This window comes from Drosophila montana, unplaced genomic scaffold, assembly GCF_035044405.1.
Source record: "Drosophila montana isolate Dmon_TW-CO22-7 unplaced genomic scaffold, ASM3504440v1 contig_1624_1, whole genome shotgun sequence".
NCBI classification, from domain to species: Eukaryota; Metazoa; Arthropoda; class Insecta; order Diptera; family Drosophilidae; genus Drosophila; species Drosophila montana.
This window is the reverse complement of record NW_026996559.1, coordinates 3,606,443-3,622,546: the sequence shown is the minus strand read 5'-3', so window position 1 is coordinate 3,622,546 and position 16,104 is coordinate 3,606,443. Positions and strand designations below refer to the sequence as shown.

General features: G+C 40.9%; 1 protein-coding gene across 1 annotated transcript; it reads right to left on the bottom strand.

Annotated features, from left to right (window-relative positions):
* Window positions 1-5,227: 5,227 nt before the first annotated feature.
* On the bottom strand, window positions 5,228-15,815 carry LOC135440524 (small G protein signaling modulator 1). Its single transcript, XM_064699740.1, has 7 exons — window positions 14,798-15,815; window positions 9,408-10,063; window positions 8,616-9,330; window positions 8,258-8,557; window positions 6,770-8,195; window positions 6,425-6,702; window positions 5,228-5,807 (listed from the first exon to the last, which is right to left on the bottom strand). Exons 1-7 carry the CDS (start codon window positions 14,859-14,861, stop codon window positions 5,719-5,721), a joined length of 3,528 nt encoding a protein of 1,175 aa, XP_064555810.1. The 5' UTR covers window positions 14,862-15,815; the 3' UTR covers window positions 5,228-5,718.
* Window positions 15,816-16,104: the final 289 nt, after the last annotated feature.

Below are 16,104 nucleotides of genomic sequence, written 5' to 3'. Positions count from 1 at the left end.
TCGAATATTGTAAGGAGTATAGTTTGTAAAGTTCAGTATTTAATGTATTTAATTGAAAGGTGCAGCTGCTTGTAGAAATGTCAGGGCCTTGGCCGAAAAATTTAATTTCTGGCCCATGGTCCAACTGGGAGCAATTAAGGTTCTGCTGGAGCGTCAGCCCTTCGGCCCTCCATCACTTTCTACGTTGCTTTGAAGCTTTTTGAAATCGCTGCCCTTTGGCCCTTGCCGTCTCGCTTGCACGTGTGGAATACTGTTGGGTATCTGTATGCGTTTCTGTTATTGTTTAATGTTGTGTGTGTGTGTATATATGTGAATGTGTATGTGTGTGTGCTTGTGTATGTATGTTGTGCGTTGCTGACGTCGAACGCTGTTTGACACATCTTGCCACAAGCAACAGGACAAGCTACCCGGCTCTGGTCCTGGCCCTGTTCACTTCCTGCCCCAAATTCGGCAGCTGCTGCTACTGTTGCTTCGCATTTGGCGAGTTTGCGCGCTGCGCTTACCCCAACCCGTAACGCCCCTGATCCTACTCGGGCTCCTGCTCCTGTTGCTTGCTGTGGCGTCACTGGCCCCGGATGCCTAACCTGCCCAACTCTGGTTTCGTGTGTGCCCAAAATCCAATCTGGCCCCCAAAAGTAACCACAATTGTCATCAGAATGTTTCAAGCGCTGTGCGAAATTCTAGCTGTCAGCCTATTAGCTGCAACTATTATCGATTTACAGAGAAAATTTCAAGTTTTCAAAAAAATCAAACTACGAAACATATAAGGTTTACGCTATTCTTCTAGATCAACAAGCCGATGACTCGCCTGTGCTGTACTGATCCACTACTGTTAAATATGCCAAGGGTTAGAGTTTTGATTTATACATACACATAACGTACAAATTATAATATATATATATCATAAATATAGGTCAACGTAAAGAACATAAAAATGTGTAAAAAATATAGGCCAAACAAAAGAACAAGAAAATGTATTTGGCGTGTATTTACCGCAGTAGAGCTGCCAGCTACATTTTCGTTGTAAAATAAAACCGCAAATCTCCGTTGCGCTGAATTTTACTCAAATTTGTGCGTAATTTTTGTAAAGTTGTAACATATAACCATTTAATGCATTTATAATAGAAAAAAATGTGTGTATATATACATAAATTACTTAAATACTTAACAACAACAAAATAATAATGAAAATTTTGAGTTTTTCATACAAAATAATAATTTTATTTCATACGAAGATTGCTTAATTTCTTACTTTACAGAAATATTATTTTTTTTTTTTTTCTTTTGATAACATACATAAATATAATAAAATATTTCTTTGATTTTTTAAGTCCAGCTTAATAGTCATAAATGAAATAAGAAAATAAAAAAAACAAGTAGGAGGTTCTAGTCGGGAGCCCCCGACTAGGGGATACCCTGAACCCTCGTCTTCCAACAGGCGATAGCTATAAAATGAAAGATACTTGATATATGTACTATTCTAGAAGCTACATGTCAAGTTTGGTTGGTTTTTTATCGATTACTTGGAAACGGGGCAAGTTATCGAATATCGATCTCGATCTGCGCGGGGACTAGGAGGACCTACAGCTAAAATTTCAAGTCTCTAGCTCTTATAGGTTCTGAGATACTTGCGTTCATATATACGGACGGACGGACGGGCGGACGGACGGGCGGACGGACGGACAGACAGACGGACGTGGCTAGATCGACTCGGCTATTGATGCTGATCAAGAATATATATACTTCATGGGGTCGGAGATGCTTCCGTCTGCCTGTTACATACATTTGCACAAATACATTATACCCTTTTTACCCATTTTTAATGGGTTCAGGGTATAAAAATAATAGATATATATATACATGTAAAATATGTATGCATTTGATTTAAAAAAGTTTTATAAAAGCTTTAGAAAAACTTTAACTATGTTTCTGATGGATTTTATAAATTTCTACTTAACTACTGAAAATTTAATTAAATGTTAATTCGATTTAAAAAAAGTTTTATAAAAGCTTTAGAAGAACTTAATCTATGTTCCTAAGGGATTTTATAAAATTCTACTCAGCTACTGAAAATTTAATTTAATGTTAGCGTTTTACCAATATTTTTTCTAAAAATTAAGAGAAAACTTTTTATTTGTTGTATGTACAAAAAATGTATGCTATTTTTGATGCAATAAAAAAAAATTGTATATACTGATTTAAGTTTAGTGCGATTTGTTTCCTCAAAAAAATGTATACAATCAAGTGAAGAATATTTTAAACAGGCATTGCATTTTTCTGCCATTTATACTTACCAAAGGATCTATTGAATCCATGCAGCTTGTCTGCGGTATTTAGTTAATTGAACACTTCACTTTGAAATTAACACAATTTATTTGTTTGGTGTTGTAAACAATTTTGCATATTTCACATTTATTTGTATCATTTTTCAATTGTTTGTTATGTTTTTAAATAAATGTATGTATGTATGCATGTCTGTGTGTTCTGTAAATGTGAATATACATATATTAATTTTCACTCCCAGCTATATATAATGGCATTCTGCTAACTTTTTTTCATTGTATGCTTGTAGTGGTACATTTTGGAGTACACATACATGCATGCACATGTGTATGTAGACACATGTGTGTATGTATGTGCGCATATGTATGTATTAACGAGTAAATGCTCAGAGCTTTGGTTATGCTCTAGCTGCTAAACTTAACATAATATTCATGTATATATTGACTTATATGCGTGTATATATTTTAGTATATATTTATATGTTTACATGTGTGTATTAATGCTCTCTACATATGTATATGTATATGTATATATATAGCTAGTTCAGGTAATACTCAAATAATAACGCGATAGACCTAAGAGTTGTTTGTTTTGCAATTTCCGCTCGTCTAATATGTGTATCAAAAGTTTTAACAAATTTTGAAATCATTTGCTTCTCGTATTCTAGGCATTATTCAAACTCTTACCCGAACCTCGCCCTATGCGACTTTTATATTTTGTATAAATTATAATTGTATCAATTTAAGTAACATATAATTTCATTAGCGCTTACAAAAATATCAATATTTAAAGAAGCAACAAGAAATCACATTAAGTTTTTTTTTATATTTTTTTGTTTGTTTGTTTGTCCTTTGGTTGAGGGGAAGGGTGTTTCTATACACAAAAAGCGTGCGTTTCGCATTTACTTAATTGGGTTCATAGTATATGTATATATAAGTATATGCACTACATGAGTGTTAACATCAATCCTTTTAGCCCAATGGAGGGAGTTTTTGGTGCGCCTGCACAACAAAAATAATAAACAAATATGTGCTCTAGTCGTGTGTGCTCGACTAGCATATACCCTGTACCGTACATCGGTGTAACTGTTGCAATTCGTTCCTTTAAATCTTGTATCATATTTCTATGTTACAAAATTGCATAGCTACGTATTAAACCTTCTTTTTCTTCTTCTATTTTTGTTAAGGAATTTCAAAGGTAGGATATCCAAACATTTTAAGTACGACTTTTCATTGTGCTGTGGTCATATTTTTCGGTATTATAATCGGACTCACATCGGAAAGATTTATCTATGTGCAATTTGATCAATTGAATGGGTACAGGGTAGAAGTATGCCTGAGAGTATTTCCATCGAAATCGGCGGAAAGAATTTTAAGTTGTTTTGATTATTGAAAACATTTTTTTGCTTTTGCTTGGTTATAACAATTTTTATAAATACACATGCAAATACATATTCCTAATATGTATATGTTTATTTGTTGTATATTATGACAGGCATTCCATCGATCCGTCATTATCATTATATCAATATATCATACATTATTGTAACTAGCAAACAACATATTCGTAACACTTCATAAAACACTACAGTTGTTCGAACTAAACCAAGCTGCATTATCTATTCGCATTGGCCGCAATGCTACCCCCATCCCCCCCTCTCTCTCTCTAGATCTAGTTAAAAATGTGTTTTATGTGGGTAGCTAGGTCAATGTTAACTGGCGGCCCGTTCTTAAGTACAAAAGCTCAGCACCAAACCAATCAATTGCCTTGCCCCGCAAACAATTGAAACATTTAGTACTTGTTATATATGTATATGTTATATATATATATATATATATATATATATATATATATATATATATATATATATATATATGTATATATGTGTGTAGTACATGTAAGTGTGTGTATGTATATTGTGTGTGTGTGTGTGTGTGTGTGTGTATTGGTTGATCTATGACAAACCCTAACATACTAATTATGTTAACAATAATGGAAACAGTAGCTGCTTCGTCTAAAACCCGCCCCAAAATCCCGCACAGCATTGCAGTTGGTGCTTATGTATGCTTGTTTAATGTATGTGTATATATATATATATATAATGCGTATTTATGTATATACAATACAATATTCTCATCTCTGAATATACAAAACGTATAAATATGCATTGTAACTGCCTCTAAATAGGTATGTATTAATATAAATATATATGTATATAGCTTTATATATATATATATATTTATGTATATATTGTATAAGTATAAATATAATATGTTTTGTTTTTGTTAACAGCATGTTTAGCGCTTTTTATGTTCAGGTCACTACATTTCTTTACGGCTTAGTTTTTTTCTTTTGCATTTGTCTTTGACTTAATATAGTGTATTTTATATAAGTTTTCTGTTTTGTTTTTTTGTTTCATTCTTGCTTACAACTGAGCTGAGTTGATGCGCTTCTAAAACGATTCCCAGCCACTTATTCAAAAATTGCAAAACAGCCCGTCAACTGGGCAAAAACTGGTTCAATTCTACACAATCGCAGTGTTCGTAAATAACTGATAAGCGATAACCGATAATCGATAACTAACTAACAACTGCCCCAAGAGCGTTCGGTGTCCTAACGGTGCATTTCATACAGCTACAGCTACAGTTAATTTTCTATATATATATATATATATATATGTATTTACATATATATATATAAATATTCAACCAAATAGTTTATTAGCAGCTACATCCTTAATTTTTTGAGTTGCAACCAGAATCTACATTAGTATGCGATAGTTAAGTTCTCACTACTACATATATGTATATATAACTCCAATACTGTTTCAGGAAGTACGGATGCTATGTATTGCATGTGACTGAGGAACGAGAGCTAACCAATTTGTTAAGCCTACTATGTGCTAGCTTATAAACGTTTGGGACCGCACTTAACTACACTCACGCTGACACACACACACACACACACACACACACACACACACACACACACACACACACACACACACACACACACACACACACACACACACACACACACACACACACACACACACACACACACACACACACACACACACACACACACACACACACACACACACACACACACACACACACAAACACACAAACACACAAACACACAAACACACATACACACACACACACACACACACACACACACACACACACACACACACACACACACAAACACACAAACACACAAACACACAAACACACAAACACACATACACACACACACACATACGCATGCAGGCACACTCTCACAAGCAAAGCCAACACTCAAACACACGCACACTCAAAAATTACACACATGCAACTAGGTGAGCTACAAAGCCAGTTCCAGTTCCAGCTTTCACTTTCTTTCCAGTTTCATTTTAAGTGAGTTGCTCCAAATTGTGTTCCCCTGTGAAACTTATTTGTTCTCAATTATTGTCTGCAATTGCAGGACGAGACTGCGAGATAGCTGCAGTATCGACTGGGCATTATGACGCTCGGCCATTTCTGAAATTAAAAACAATATGCACAAATATTTATGAAAATATGTATATACAAAACAAATTTACGTCTGCCCGTACTATTTTAGAGTTAACTTTTACATAGATAAATAAAAAATAGTTCGTTGTCTATCGAATGAAGAAAACGTCTCAAATGGACTTTCATATGAATCCCTGAAAATGGGTTTCAATCCGAAACTTTACCCACCAATTTGACCCCCATTTCACCCATGGATTTTAAGAATAGAATAGAACCACCTCTCAAATGAATTTAAACAAAGATCTTTAAAATTAAATTTAAAGCCGATCGAATTAGAAACACGTCTCAAATAAATTTTCATATACATCCTTGGAAGTGAGTTTTGAACCCGAAACTTCACCCACAAAGTCGTTGACCCCCAATTCCAACAAGGACGGATGGATTTCCCAAAAAAGTGAAATTCCCCTGAAGTGAATTTGAACAAAGAGTAAATGAGTTTGAGCTCGATAAAGCTACATTCAACCGTTAAGGGATTGCTACGGGGTTGTAACTACAGTAAAAATCTCAACTTTAAACTGTGCTTTGATCACCAGTCAGTCAGTCAGGACAAACAGTATGAAATATATAAATATAAATGACTCTACCATTAAAGAACTTGATGACATCTGTAAAGTCCATGCTGTTGGACAAAATGATATCGCGATAGGTTTCGAGCAGCGCCAGCGCCAGGAAGAGCACAAAATGCCCGGAGGCAATATGTTTGGCTGCCCAGATGACCTCCCAGGTGGCAAAGACATCGTCATAGATGAGCTCGCGCTTAAAATCCAAGAGGAACCAGCGGTAACAGAAGTAGAAGTGGGTGTAATCGCCATTCGAGTCCATCAGGTCGTACATCTCCGAGTCGAGTATTTGGATGAGCGAGCTGGAAGAAATCAGGCAAAGGTCAGGTCAATATCAGTTAAAGATGGCATAGATAGACAGATATATACCGCATGTTGGCGAAATGCATGTCCATGGCACCACCGCTGGGAAAGTTCTCGATCATGCGCTCCATGAGCTTGCAGAAGCAGCTGTAGCTGAGCGACTCATCATCGAAGATGACCAGCAAGGGAGCGACCAGATCGCACATGCCCTGCATGTAGCCCACGTCCAGATGCTCCCACACGTACGTCGATATCACATTGCGTAGCTTGTCCAGATTCTCGCTAGCAAAGTACCAATAATTTCGATCGCAGCGCTGTACATCCTTCTCGATCCGATGCAGATTTAGACCAAACTGTTCCAGCAGCTCGACACTGTAGACGCCGCCATTGGAGCTGGCGGGCGAGACGCAGGCGGACTTTGGCTCCTGCAGGGCATCCAGTGAGGCGACCACGGTGATGTCCTCGTTTAGGGGCGACATGAGGCTGGTCTTGCGTGAGGTGAACTCTTCGGTGGGTTCGTCGTCATTGCATTGGACATCGAGGTCATCCAGCGAGGCGGCTTCTGTAATGATGACTGCCGTTGCTGGATGCTCCTCATCGTGGCGCACATCATCGGCGCTGTGAAATTTGCTCAACTGACCGTAGGGCTCCGCGTCCATATCCACAGCTATTTCCGCCTCGTCCAGGACTTTGACATCTGCCAGATCGGTGAACTCGTTGCCAACCGTCTCGTAGCTGCTGGTGGAGGGTGAACTCTTTATACTGAGCAACAGTATATTGCCACTGCCATCCAAGCCCAGATCGCCCTCAGCTTCGGAGTCACCAAAACAGTTATCCTGCAAACGCAGTGGTTCCAGGCCATCAATGTTTTGCGACTCCAAGAGTAACTGCTCGCTTAGCTGTGGTGCCACGGGCAACAGGTCCGATGACTCCTTTTCATTTTCCACTGTCTCCTCCTGTGCCTGTGCCAGTTCTTCTTCCAAAAGTGGATGCTCCTCATTTAAAGGCTGCTCATCGTACTCGTCACCCGGATCGGATATGTCCGAGAAATCGTTGTCATCAAATACATCGTTCTCGCCCTCGGCCTGCTCGCCATTGTCCAGCTCAAGCTGCCCCCCACCATTCGACAGCAGATCATCCGAAGTGAGGGCATTTGCATTGGCTGCCAGTCGTGCCTGCTCGGCACTCATCTTGGCCACAGCCAGGGCCGTCTTCTCCTTTTCGCGCTGTCGCACGATCGCCTCCACGGCCAGCCACTCGCTCATTGTGGTCTCATAGTAGTGTTTGCAGGTCTCGTCCTGCTTTTGCCGCTCCTCCGGCGTCGATCCGAACGCGTAGTGACCAAGCAGATACGGCCACACCTCCTTACGCAGCTCGTGCTCTACGCCACCAAAATAGACCAGACGATAGAGCTCCAATTCGCCGGTAACAATGCCATCTACATTCATTGCCTGCCACTTCTGGCTGGTAAGCCCCTGCTCGTCAGCGGCCACTGCAAGGAAGGAATAAAAACATGTTTTGGCAGATTATTTTAATTAACCGACGTTCACGTACAATCTGGGGTAATGCGACCATTGACCAGACCGGAGAGATGGGTGCGAACCGTGGACAAATGCCGACAGTAGGCGAGCCAGCCGTAGAAGGCGCGCGAGATTATCTGGCGACGCATTGTGGAGCAGACCAGCTCAATGCTGGCCGTTTGGCTGGCCTGTATCAATGGCGGATCTGGGTTGCTGCTCTGGTCAATCGACAAGCTCTTGCTGGAGCAATCGCTGCTGCCGGTGGTCGAGCAGCTGCCCAGATGCTTGCGCCGCGGACTAGAGCGACCAAGCTCCAGTATGGGATGTGTAGCCACTATATGGAATCAGCAGAGATATTAAACAAATACATTCGTAACGCTGAAAGATCTTACAGAACTCCTCGTGCTGGCTTTTGCTGACTACACGAAAGACATAATCAATGGGTGTCTCATCGCTGGATGACTCCATGACCGAGGGCAGGATATGCCGACGCACGCTTTTCGGCCAGGGAAAGAGCTTTCCAATGCCACGCTGCGACCAGAGTGGCGGATCGAGCTGGCCATGCGGCAGCAGACCCGTTTCCAAGCAGCTGAGGAACGCCTGCAGGTGCCCGCCCTCCGGGAAATGTATGGGCGGGCGTTGTACGCCATCCTGGCCAACTAGAATGATGGTGCCGCCCGTGTCACCGCCGCGATTCTGATGGCAATGCACATAGACAATCTCATCCACATTGATGTTAAGCGCGTAGCCCCAGTAAAAGCTCTTGTCGCTGCCATCGCCATCGTTGTACCCGTTCATCAATTGATTGGGCGTCCATTTGATGGTCAGGGACTGGATGCTCTGGTGCAGACTGAGGTAGCCCGGCATCGGTTCTGCCACATCTTTGGGCAGCACAAGCACATTGTTTTTGCCATAGAGTAGGGTGGTCCGTGAATTTTGATGCAGCGACTCCACATAGTCCTTCGCCACGCTCGCCGGCGAGCAGGCCTTGAAGCTGCCGCTGCTCGTGTCCTCCGAGCTGGTGTGCAGGCTGCGCTTGAAATTGATAATGGGCCGATGACAGGTGGGTGGCGTCCGATTGCCCGAACTGATGCGATGGCGCTGCACCTGTAAGCAGATCAGATCAGATGAAAAAGAGAAGAGCTTAGACAGTTACATATTGATGCAGAAGCATTTGGGATTACCAGCTCATCGGCGCAGGGATCGGACCAGTAGTGGTCGGCAGTCTTGGCACGTGTAAACTCCAGAGCACAGGGGCCCACCAGCAGGGAGCTGAGTATGGAACCATAATCGGGATCGGCGACCAGCGCCTCGCGATCGTAATAGCTCTGAGCATTACCCACCAGATGCTCAATAATCTTGGCCAAACGTTTTTCGTAGAGCGCCAAGCGTATCCACAGATATTTGCCCAGCGGCGCCGCCGCACCATTGGCACCCACCGAGGCGACAACCGTATTAATGGTGGTCACCGAGCTGCTGCTGCCGCTACCCTTGCTGAGCAGCTTCGGCTTGATGATGCTGTCACTGCTAGAGGAGGAGCGCTTGCCGCTAACTGCATGGCTCTCCTGGGCCAACTCTAGCTCCAACAGACGACGGCTCACATAGTCCGCCTCCGGGCAGATCTTTGCTATCTTCTGTATTAGCGCTGTCGTCGATGAGGTCTTGAACAAGCCCAGGGCACGCCGCCGCAGGCCGTGGCTGAGACAGGCCTCGACAGCGGCACAAAGCGACGTCACCGAGCTGCTCTCCTCGTGCACATACTTCTTGGTGACCGCCTCCTCCATCAGTTGCTTTACCTCCTTCTTAACGCTCGCAATCAGGCGCTCCTTCAGCTCGCATTCTGCAAAAACCAGCACAAGGTTGTCCAAATTAATGTGGGGAAGCTAGTCCTAAAATTTTGCATAACTCTATTCCAATGCCGGTCCTTAAGCCCTATATCGACTGACATGACAGAAGCTGCTTCATGTGTAGCTTAGACTCATTTTTATATTCTCGCCCCGACCCTCGGATTGCATTTGAACTTGAGGCCAGACCGCTGTCAATCATTTTGCCATCACTGTCAATTTCGTTCTAGCACAAATCGTTGTTATCAACATGAATCTATTTATGTATGTATACTATTCATGGATGTATTTACAAATATGCAAATGGCATACGAAAAGGAACCCAAAAGGAGCGCTTCTAATTAGAATGCAAATAGAATGGAAAGGATTTGGCCCAGCGGCTACGTGACATGGCAACCCAATTGCGTATTCCATCTCTAAGCGCATCTCAAATATTTTGACCAGACTCTAAAGCGGCTTTCTTTTTGTTTGCTTTTACAACAGCAAAACCAACGCTTGAACTTTAAAGGCTATTTTCAAGCATTCCGAATTATATTTAAGAAAAGAAGTTTTTCATTTCATCTAGATTGCGACTTTACAGTAAAGACACACATGAAACACATTCACCTGAAATATTATCTGACAAGATTCTTAATAGATGATTTTAAGATATATGTCTAAATCATATATACATATATTGAAATCGTCTACAAAAGAATCCTGTCAGATATTAAAGTGTTAACTGGTATAACCCAGCCCTAGTGTATGTCTCCAAACCGGTTTTCACTGATTTTCCGATAAAAGAGGTGAAATTGGTAAACTTTGATGACGATGATGAAATGAGTTTAAACGTAATATAATATTATAGAGAATCCTAAGTATCAGTGCAAACTTCCAAACACCGTTTCAATCCAGTAACTTAGTACTTTGTTTCTTTCTAGAGTTTTTATATATTTTTAACATTTTAATAAAAACAATGCAAACTTTAATCTATAACGAATCAGCCCTTTTTGTGTTTTCACAAACAATTAAAATATTGTATGTCTAAGAAGTCCAAATATATTGGTTTTATCTTAAAAATTGCCCGTCTGACTGAAAATATTCCAAGCTGTATATACTTTGATATACAAGCTACGAGCTAAATTTGATTCCTACCCAAAATGGCATCCATCAAGTACAAGCCGGTAGATGCAATGATTGGGTACTGAGATATTTGGCGCTGGATCTGCCTCAAACGACTTTATCTTGAACACAAATATTTTTTTGGGGTTTTGGTTCGGCTTTTTTGGAAAATTGATTCGGTTCATAATGAAAATAGTTCAGTTCAAAACTTGCTTGCAGCCTTGTTAAATAGTTTAAAATGTTCTTGTTTAAGCCTTAATATTGTAAAGGTCATGAAGTTGATTATTATTGGGCATGGATTTTGTTTTGTATCATAGTTTGATAAGCATTCTAACTGGTAACGGTTCCATGAGAGGACTGAACATACATAGTTAGTAATATGGAATGTATTGCCATATATGCATACATACGTTCGTATTTAGTTAAGAGCGATTTAGTAGCTGCGGTCTGCTCAGTTGGCGTCCATTTGAATTATGCATTAAACAATTCAATTAAAAAGAAACCAAGACGCCTGCCACTACGCAGAGCCGCCAGCCGGGCTGGATCTGGTAACCTTGACTCGCCAATGGCAATGGAACAGAGGAAACAGAAGAAGAAGAAGAAACAAACAACAAAGAAATAATGAAAAAGCAAATCGAAGAAAAGCTTGCGTAAATCGTAAACTAGACAATGTGTGTACCTAGCGTAGGGTGTATCGTTGGCCTCGCCGGGAACGAAGGGTTGGTGTAGGGGTGGGTCTGGATGTGGGTGCGTGCTGTTAGCTACACCTGCGACGCACACTCTTGACCCTGAACAACATAAAACAGCTGATGACAGGCAAACACAAAGCACGCGTGGGTGCGAGCGAGACGACGACTAACACACAGCGCAGAATGCGAGGCGAAAGAGCAGGACAACTTATGGCACAATGAGAAAGAGTGGGAGAGGGAGAATGCCACGTGAGGAGGGATGACAAACATGAGGATTGTGCCTTGCCTTTGGTCGTGCTCCTTTAATTTGCTGTTAGCTTCAACCCCGCCGCGCTCTACAGGCGTCCCATGCCATTTGACCGCGCCATATTGTAAATGGAAGCTGGACCCAAACATATGTTTGCCACCCATTGGAAACAGAATTATACACGCACACACACACACACACACACGAGCACACTCATGGGGGAACTGGGGAGGCTAGATGCGTTCAGACAATCGCAACTTTGAAGCATTGCCGGCAAATCAGGCTGACTCCAACTATTTTTTCAACTTACTTGATCCCTATCTAAAATTCTGTAGCTAAATAGGACTATCTGTCAGAGAAGGATCAGAGGTTAAGGCAGACAAGTTGGCTGAAGGATTCAGTAATGGAAAGCAATAAACCAACTTAATATATTTATGGCAATTCAAGGATTGCGCTCCTGTTACTCATACTTTAGAAAAACAGAAGAAACCTTAAACCTTAAATCTTTTCAAACCATTTTCAAAAATTTTTTTAAATATTTTTTTAGTATTCCTCCTATTTTTACTAAATGATTTTTATTTAATGCTCCCCATACTAATTCCAAAAAATCTATGTGAAATTGATTTTGCAATGTGCTTCAGCGATTTTACCTAACCCGCAAGCGAAATTTTAACTTTCTCCTGTGATTTTTTTGTTGTACATACAAAAACGGTGGAAAAGCTCTTAGTTGAAATTTTATATAAAACATTTGGCCTGTTCGAAGGCGGCTATTATTTTCAGCTTGTGTTTTTTGTAAAATAATCTGAACGCAGACAGGCGAGCAGCGCAAATGCATGTGCCGCTCTGCGAACTAGTCATTAAAAACCGATATTTACTCAATTAGCGCGACAAAGGCAGCGGCCGGGAACGCAGTTAGTCCTCAGACTGGCAGGGACAGCCGGACAGACAGTGCGGAGCTGCGTTCAACAGGCCACGCGCCACAACACGCCAGCTCGTGGAAGTGATGAATGCAAATTTACCCGGGTGGCCCTGAACTTTTGCTTTATACTTTGGCTCCGCAGCGAACTAAACGTCAGGTGCGTTATTTAATTGGCCGCAACATTAAGCGGCCAGGTAATGGGGGTGGGCGTCGGTGCAGGCGCACGTGCGCCGGCATGGCTTGTCAGATAAAGCATCCTGTTCAAAGTGCATTTAAGCAATCGATGCCAATTAGTGGCCAATTTGCATTTTGAATTGCGAGAACGACTAAGTAGCGGATTGCAGGCTCCAATAACTGGCAGGTAAATGCAGGCACACAAACAAGTAGGCGGATTAAAGAGCACTTAGTATGTCATTATTATACTGCCTTTAAGAAAAGAAGCTATAAAGGGGGACCCAAGAGGACACGTCTATCTCAACGAGAGCGCACAGTACAGGCAGACCATCTTTTTATATATGTTTATTAAACATTATATGGGATCTTATTTAAGGAATAGACTGCTCGATGAGAAAACAAATAAATATAATTCGAAAACCGCGTACTTCGTGCCACCTTTAAGGCATTCTTTAATTAGTTGTCTGTATGGTAATAACAAATGTGAGCTCATTTACGATAATAAAGATAATTCGGTTCTTCAGATTCATGTTCTTACTTATCGCCAAGCTAGCGCTTATATTCATCGCTGTCACTCTAATGTGCTTACAACTGGGACACATTAAGTAGTAAGGAGGTACGAACACATTCTTTGTGAATGTCCAGCTTAGTTCTGGGAAAGGAGGCAGTAATCAGAGGTAATGAGTCTGCAACGCCTGCCCGGATTAGGACCGCCTCGACAAAAGACCTGTTTACCTTCATTAGGCAAATGGAGTTGCTTTTGTCCTCGTAGGGAGCTTTTGTACCAAAAGACCTTTTTAGGGTCGTAGTGCCCCCACCTCTTCCCTATTGTGTGACTGCCTTTTGTTTAAAAACTAAGGATTGTAATATATTAACGCCGGTAGGAAATGCAACATTAAACGGTAATAGTAATATTTAATTTTTAAGCATGTTTTCTACATGGTGAAAAAATGCCGCGAAACTCTCGCCTTGCAAGTTATGAAGAAAAGCTATATTAAAAAAACGCCAAGCTCTTTATAATGAAACTTTTTACATCCCAATAATATTAATTAATTTATGTATTCCGTTAGCATATCAATAATCCGTTAATTCAATGAATGTGTAGTTACTTTTTCCCATGCCCACAAAAGTATGCTACACAAAAACCCACCCAGTATCAATACGGCATGGGAATTGAAGTTCCGAGCCCTGACTACATATCATGCTAACACATATACATACACACACGTATACACACAAGCACACGCATACACTCACACACACACAAACACAGACAGACAGACAGACAGCCCACAAGAATTACAAAAGTTCTGTTCTAAAAGTTTCGATAAACTCCGCATTTGTCTTGCAGAACGTAAAATTATTTCATTTTCTCACCTTCAGCTGCGACGCTTTCTAATCATCGAGAGCACGCACAGACACGCACACACATAAATACATACATAAGTTTCTTGTTTTGTTTAGACATACATACAGAGTTACGTATTATACATACATATGTAATTGCCATAGCTATCTCTCTTGTTGTCATTGTTGTTGTTCTTTCTGCTGTTGCGGCTTGGGACGCAGGGAAAAACCTGAAAAACTTTTTCGCACTCACCGCTGGTGGCATCGCTGTTGGCATTGGAGGCGCCACCGCCGCTGAAACTGTGTAGCATATTCATTTTTGGACGGTCGTGGTACGTGCCTCGCTGTGAAGCAGGCTCCCGACTGCTGCTGCTGCTTGCTGCTATTTGCTGCTGTTTTTGTTGTTCTGTTCCGTTTGCTCTTCACTTTCTGGAATATATGTGTATGGCTGTATTCGTGTTATTCTTTGGGCAAATATTTTCAGTTTCAGTTTTGTTTATGCGTCGTCGTTGTTAGTTTCTCTTCTCGCTTTATCATTCGCGCTGCGATATGCGTTCTCCTTCTCTCTCTCTCTCTTTTGATACACTCTCTCAATTGCGTTCTTTCGTTGTCCCAGCTGCTGTTGTTTTTTTTATGTATATATATATTTATATATATATAATTGTTGTATTTATGGTTATATTAATATATTAGATTTATTATGCAGAAAAACAAGTTGTATAAAAATTTATGTTCGTTGTATTTGAATTCGTCCAAGACTTCATGTTATTTGTTTGGCTGTGGTATAAAGTTGTACTACGCACACACACACACGGAGGCGCACGCATGCAAATACATGTATGTATGCATATACATACATATGTTGCTGTTGCTCTGCTAGCTGCCGTTACTTTAGTTGTTTTTGTTGGTGTTGTTATTGCAAAAGCGTTGTCAACCATGAATTACGCATTTTGGCATATGTGCATATATGCATGTGTGTGTACATATGTATTTGTGTATTTACATATGTATGTGCACATAGACAACACTTAACTCTGATGCTTTACATTTCAACTGTTTGCGCGTTGTCGCTGTTATTGTCGCTCTTCAATTTGTTGTTGCCACAATTAACGGGCGAATATTTTGCTGGCGGCCCGTTATGCACAGTCCTTTGTGTTGCATACTTTCTTGGGCTCTCACACCATTTTGCCTCCACACTGTGTGCATGCGTTTGTGTGTGTGTGTGTGTGTGTGCCCGCTTCCGCCTGTTTGCTGTTCTCGTCCGTTTCCCAGCAGCTCCGTTTGTGTACTAACGGCACCTTATTGACATTCACGACGCCAAGCCGCTGCTGTTGTCGCTGCCAGGCATCCCACAGGCACCGTATATCGATAAGTGTCGATACATACATATATCTAAAGTGGCGGCTTAGTGCTGAATAACGCGGCTTTTGAATAATTCAAAATATTTTTAATTTTAGACAAATCTCGAAGATTTTTAAGATCTCATTAATATTTTTGTATGTTTTTACTCTGGGATATATTTGCAATTTACTATACTTTACTTCTTGAATGTAACTTCCA

Coding starts and splice junctions, on each gene's coding strand:
- LOC135440524 (XM_064699740.1), bottom strand. CDS start 14,861: ATGAATATGCTACACAGTTTCAGCGGCGGTGGCGCCTCCAATGCCAAC. Junction 8,558..8,615: donor AAGCCAGCACGAGGAGTTCT/GTAAGATCTTTC, acceptor GATTCCATATAG/TGGCTACACATCCCATACTG. Junction 8,196..8,257: donor TGGTCGCATTACCCCAGATT/GTACGTGAACGT, acceptor CCTTCCTTGCAG/TGGCCGCTGACGAGCAGGGG.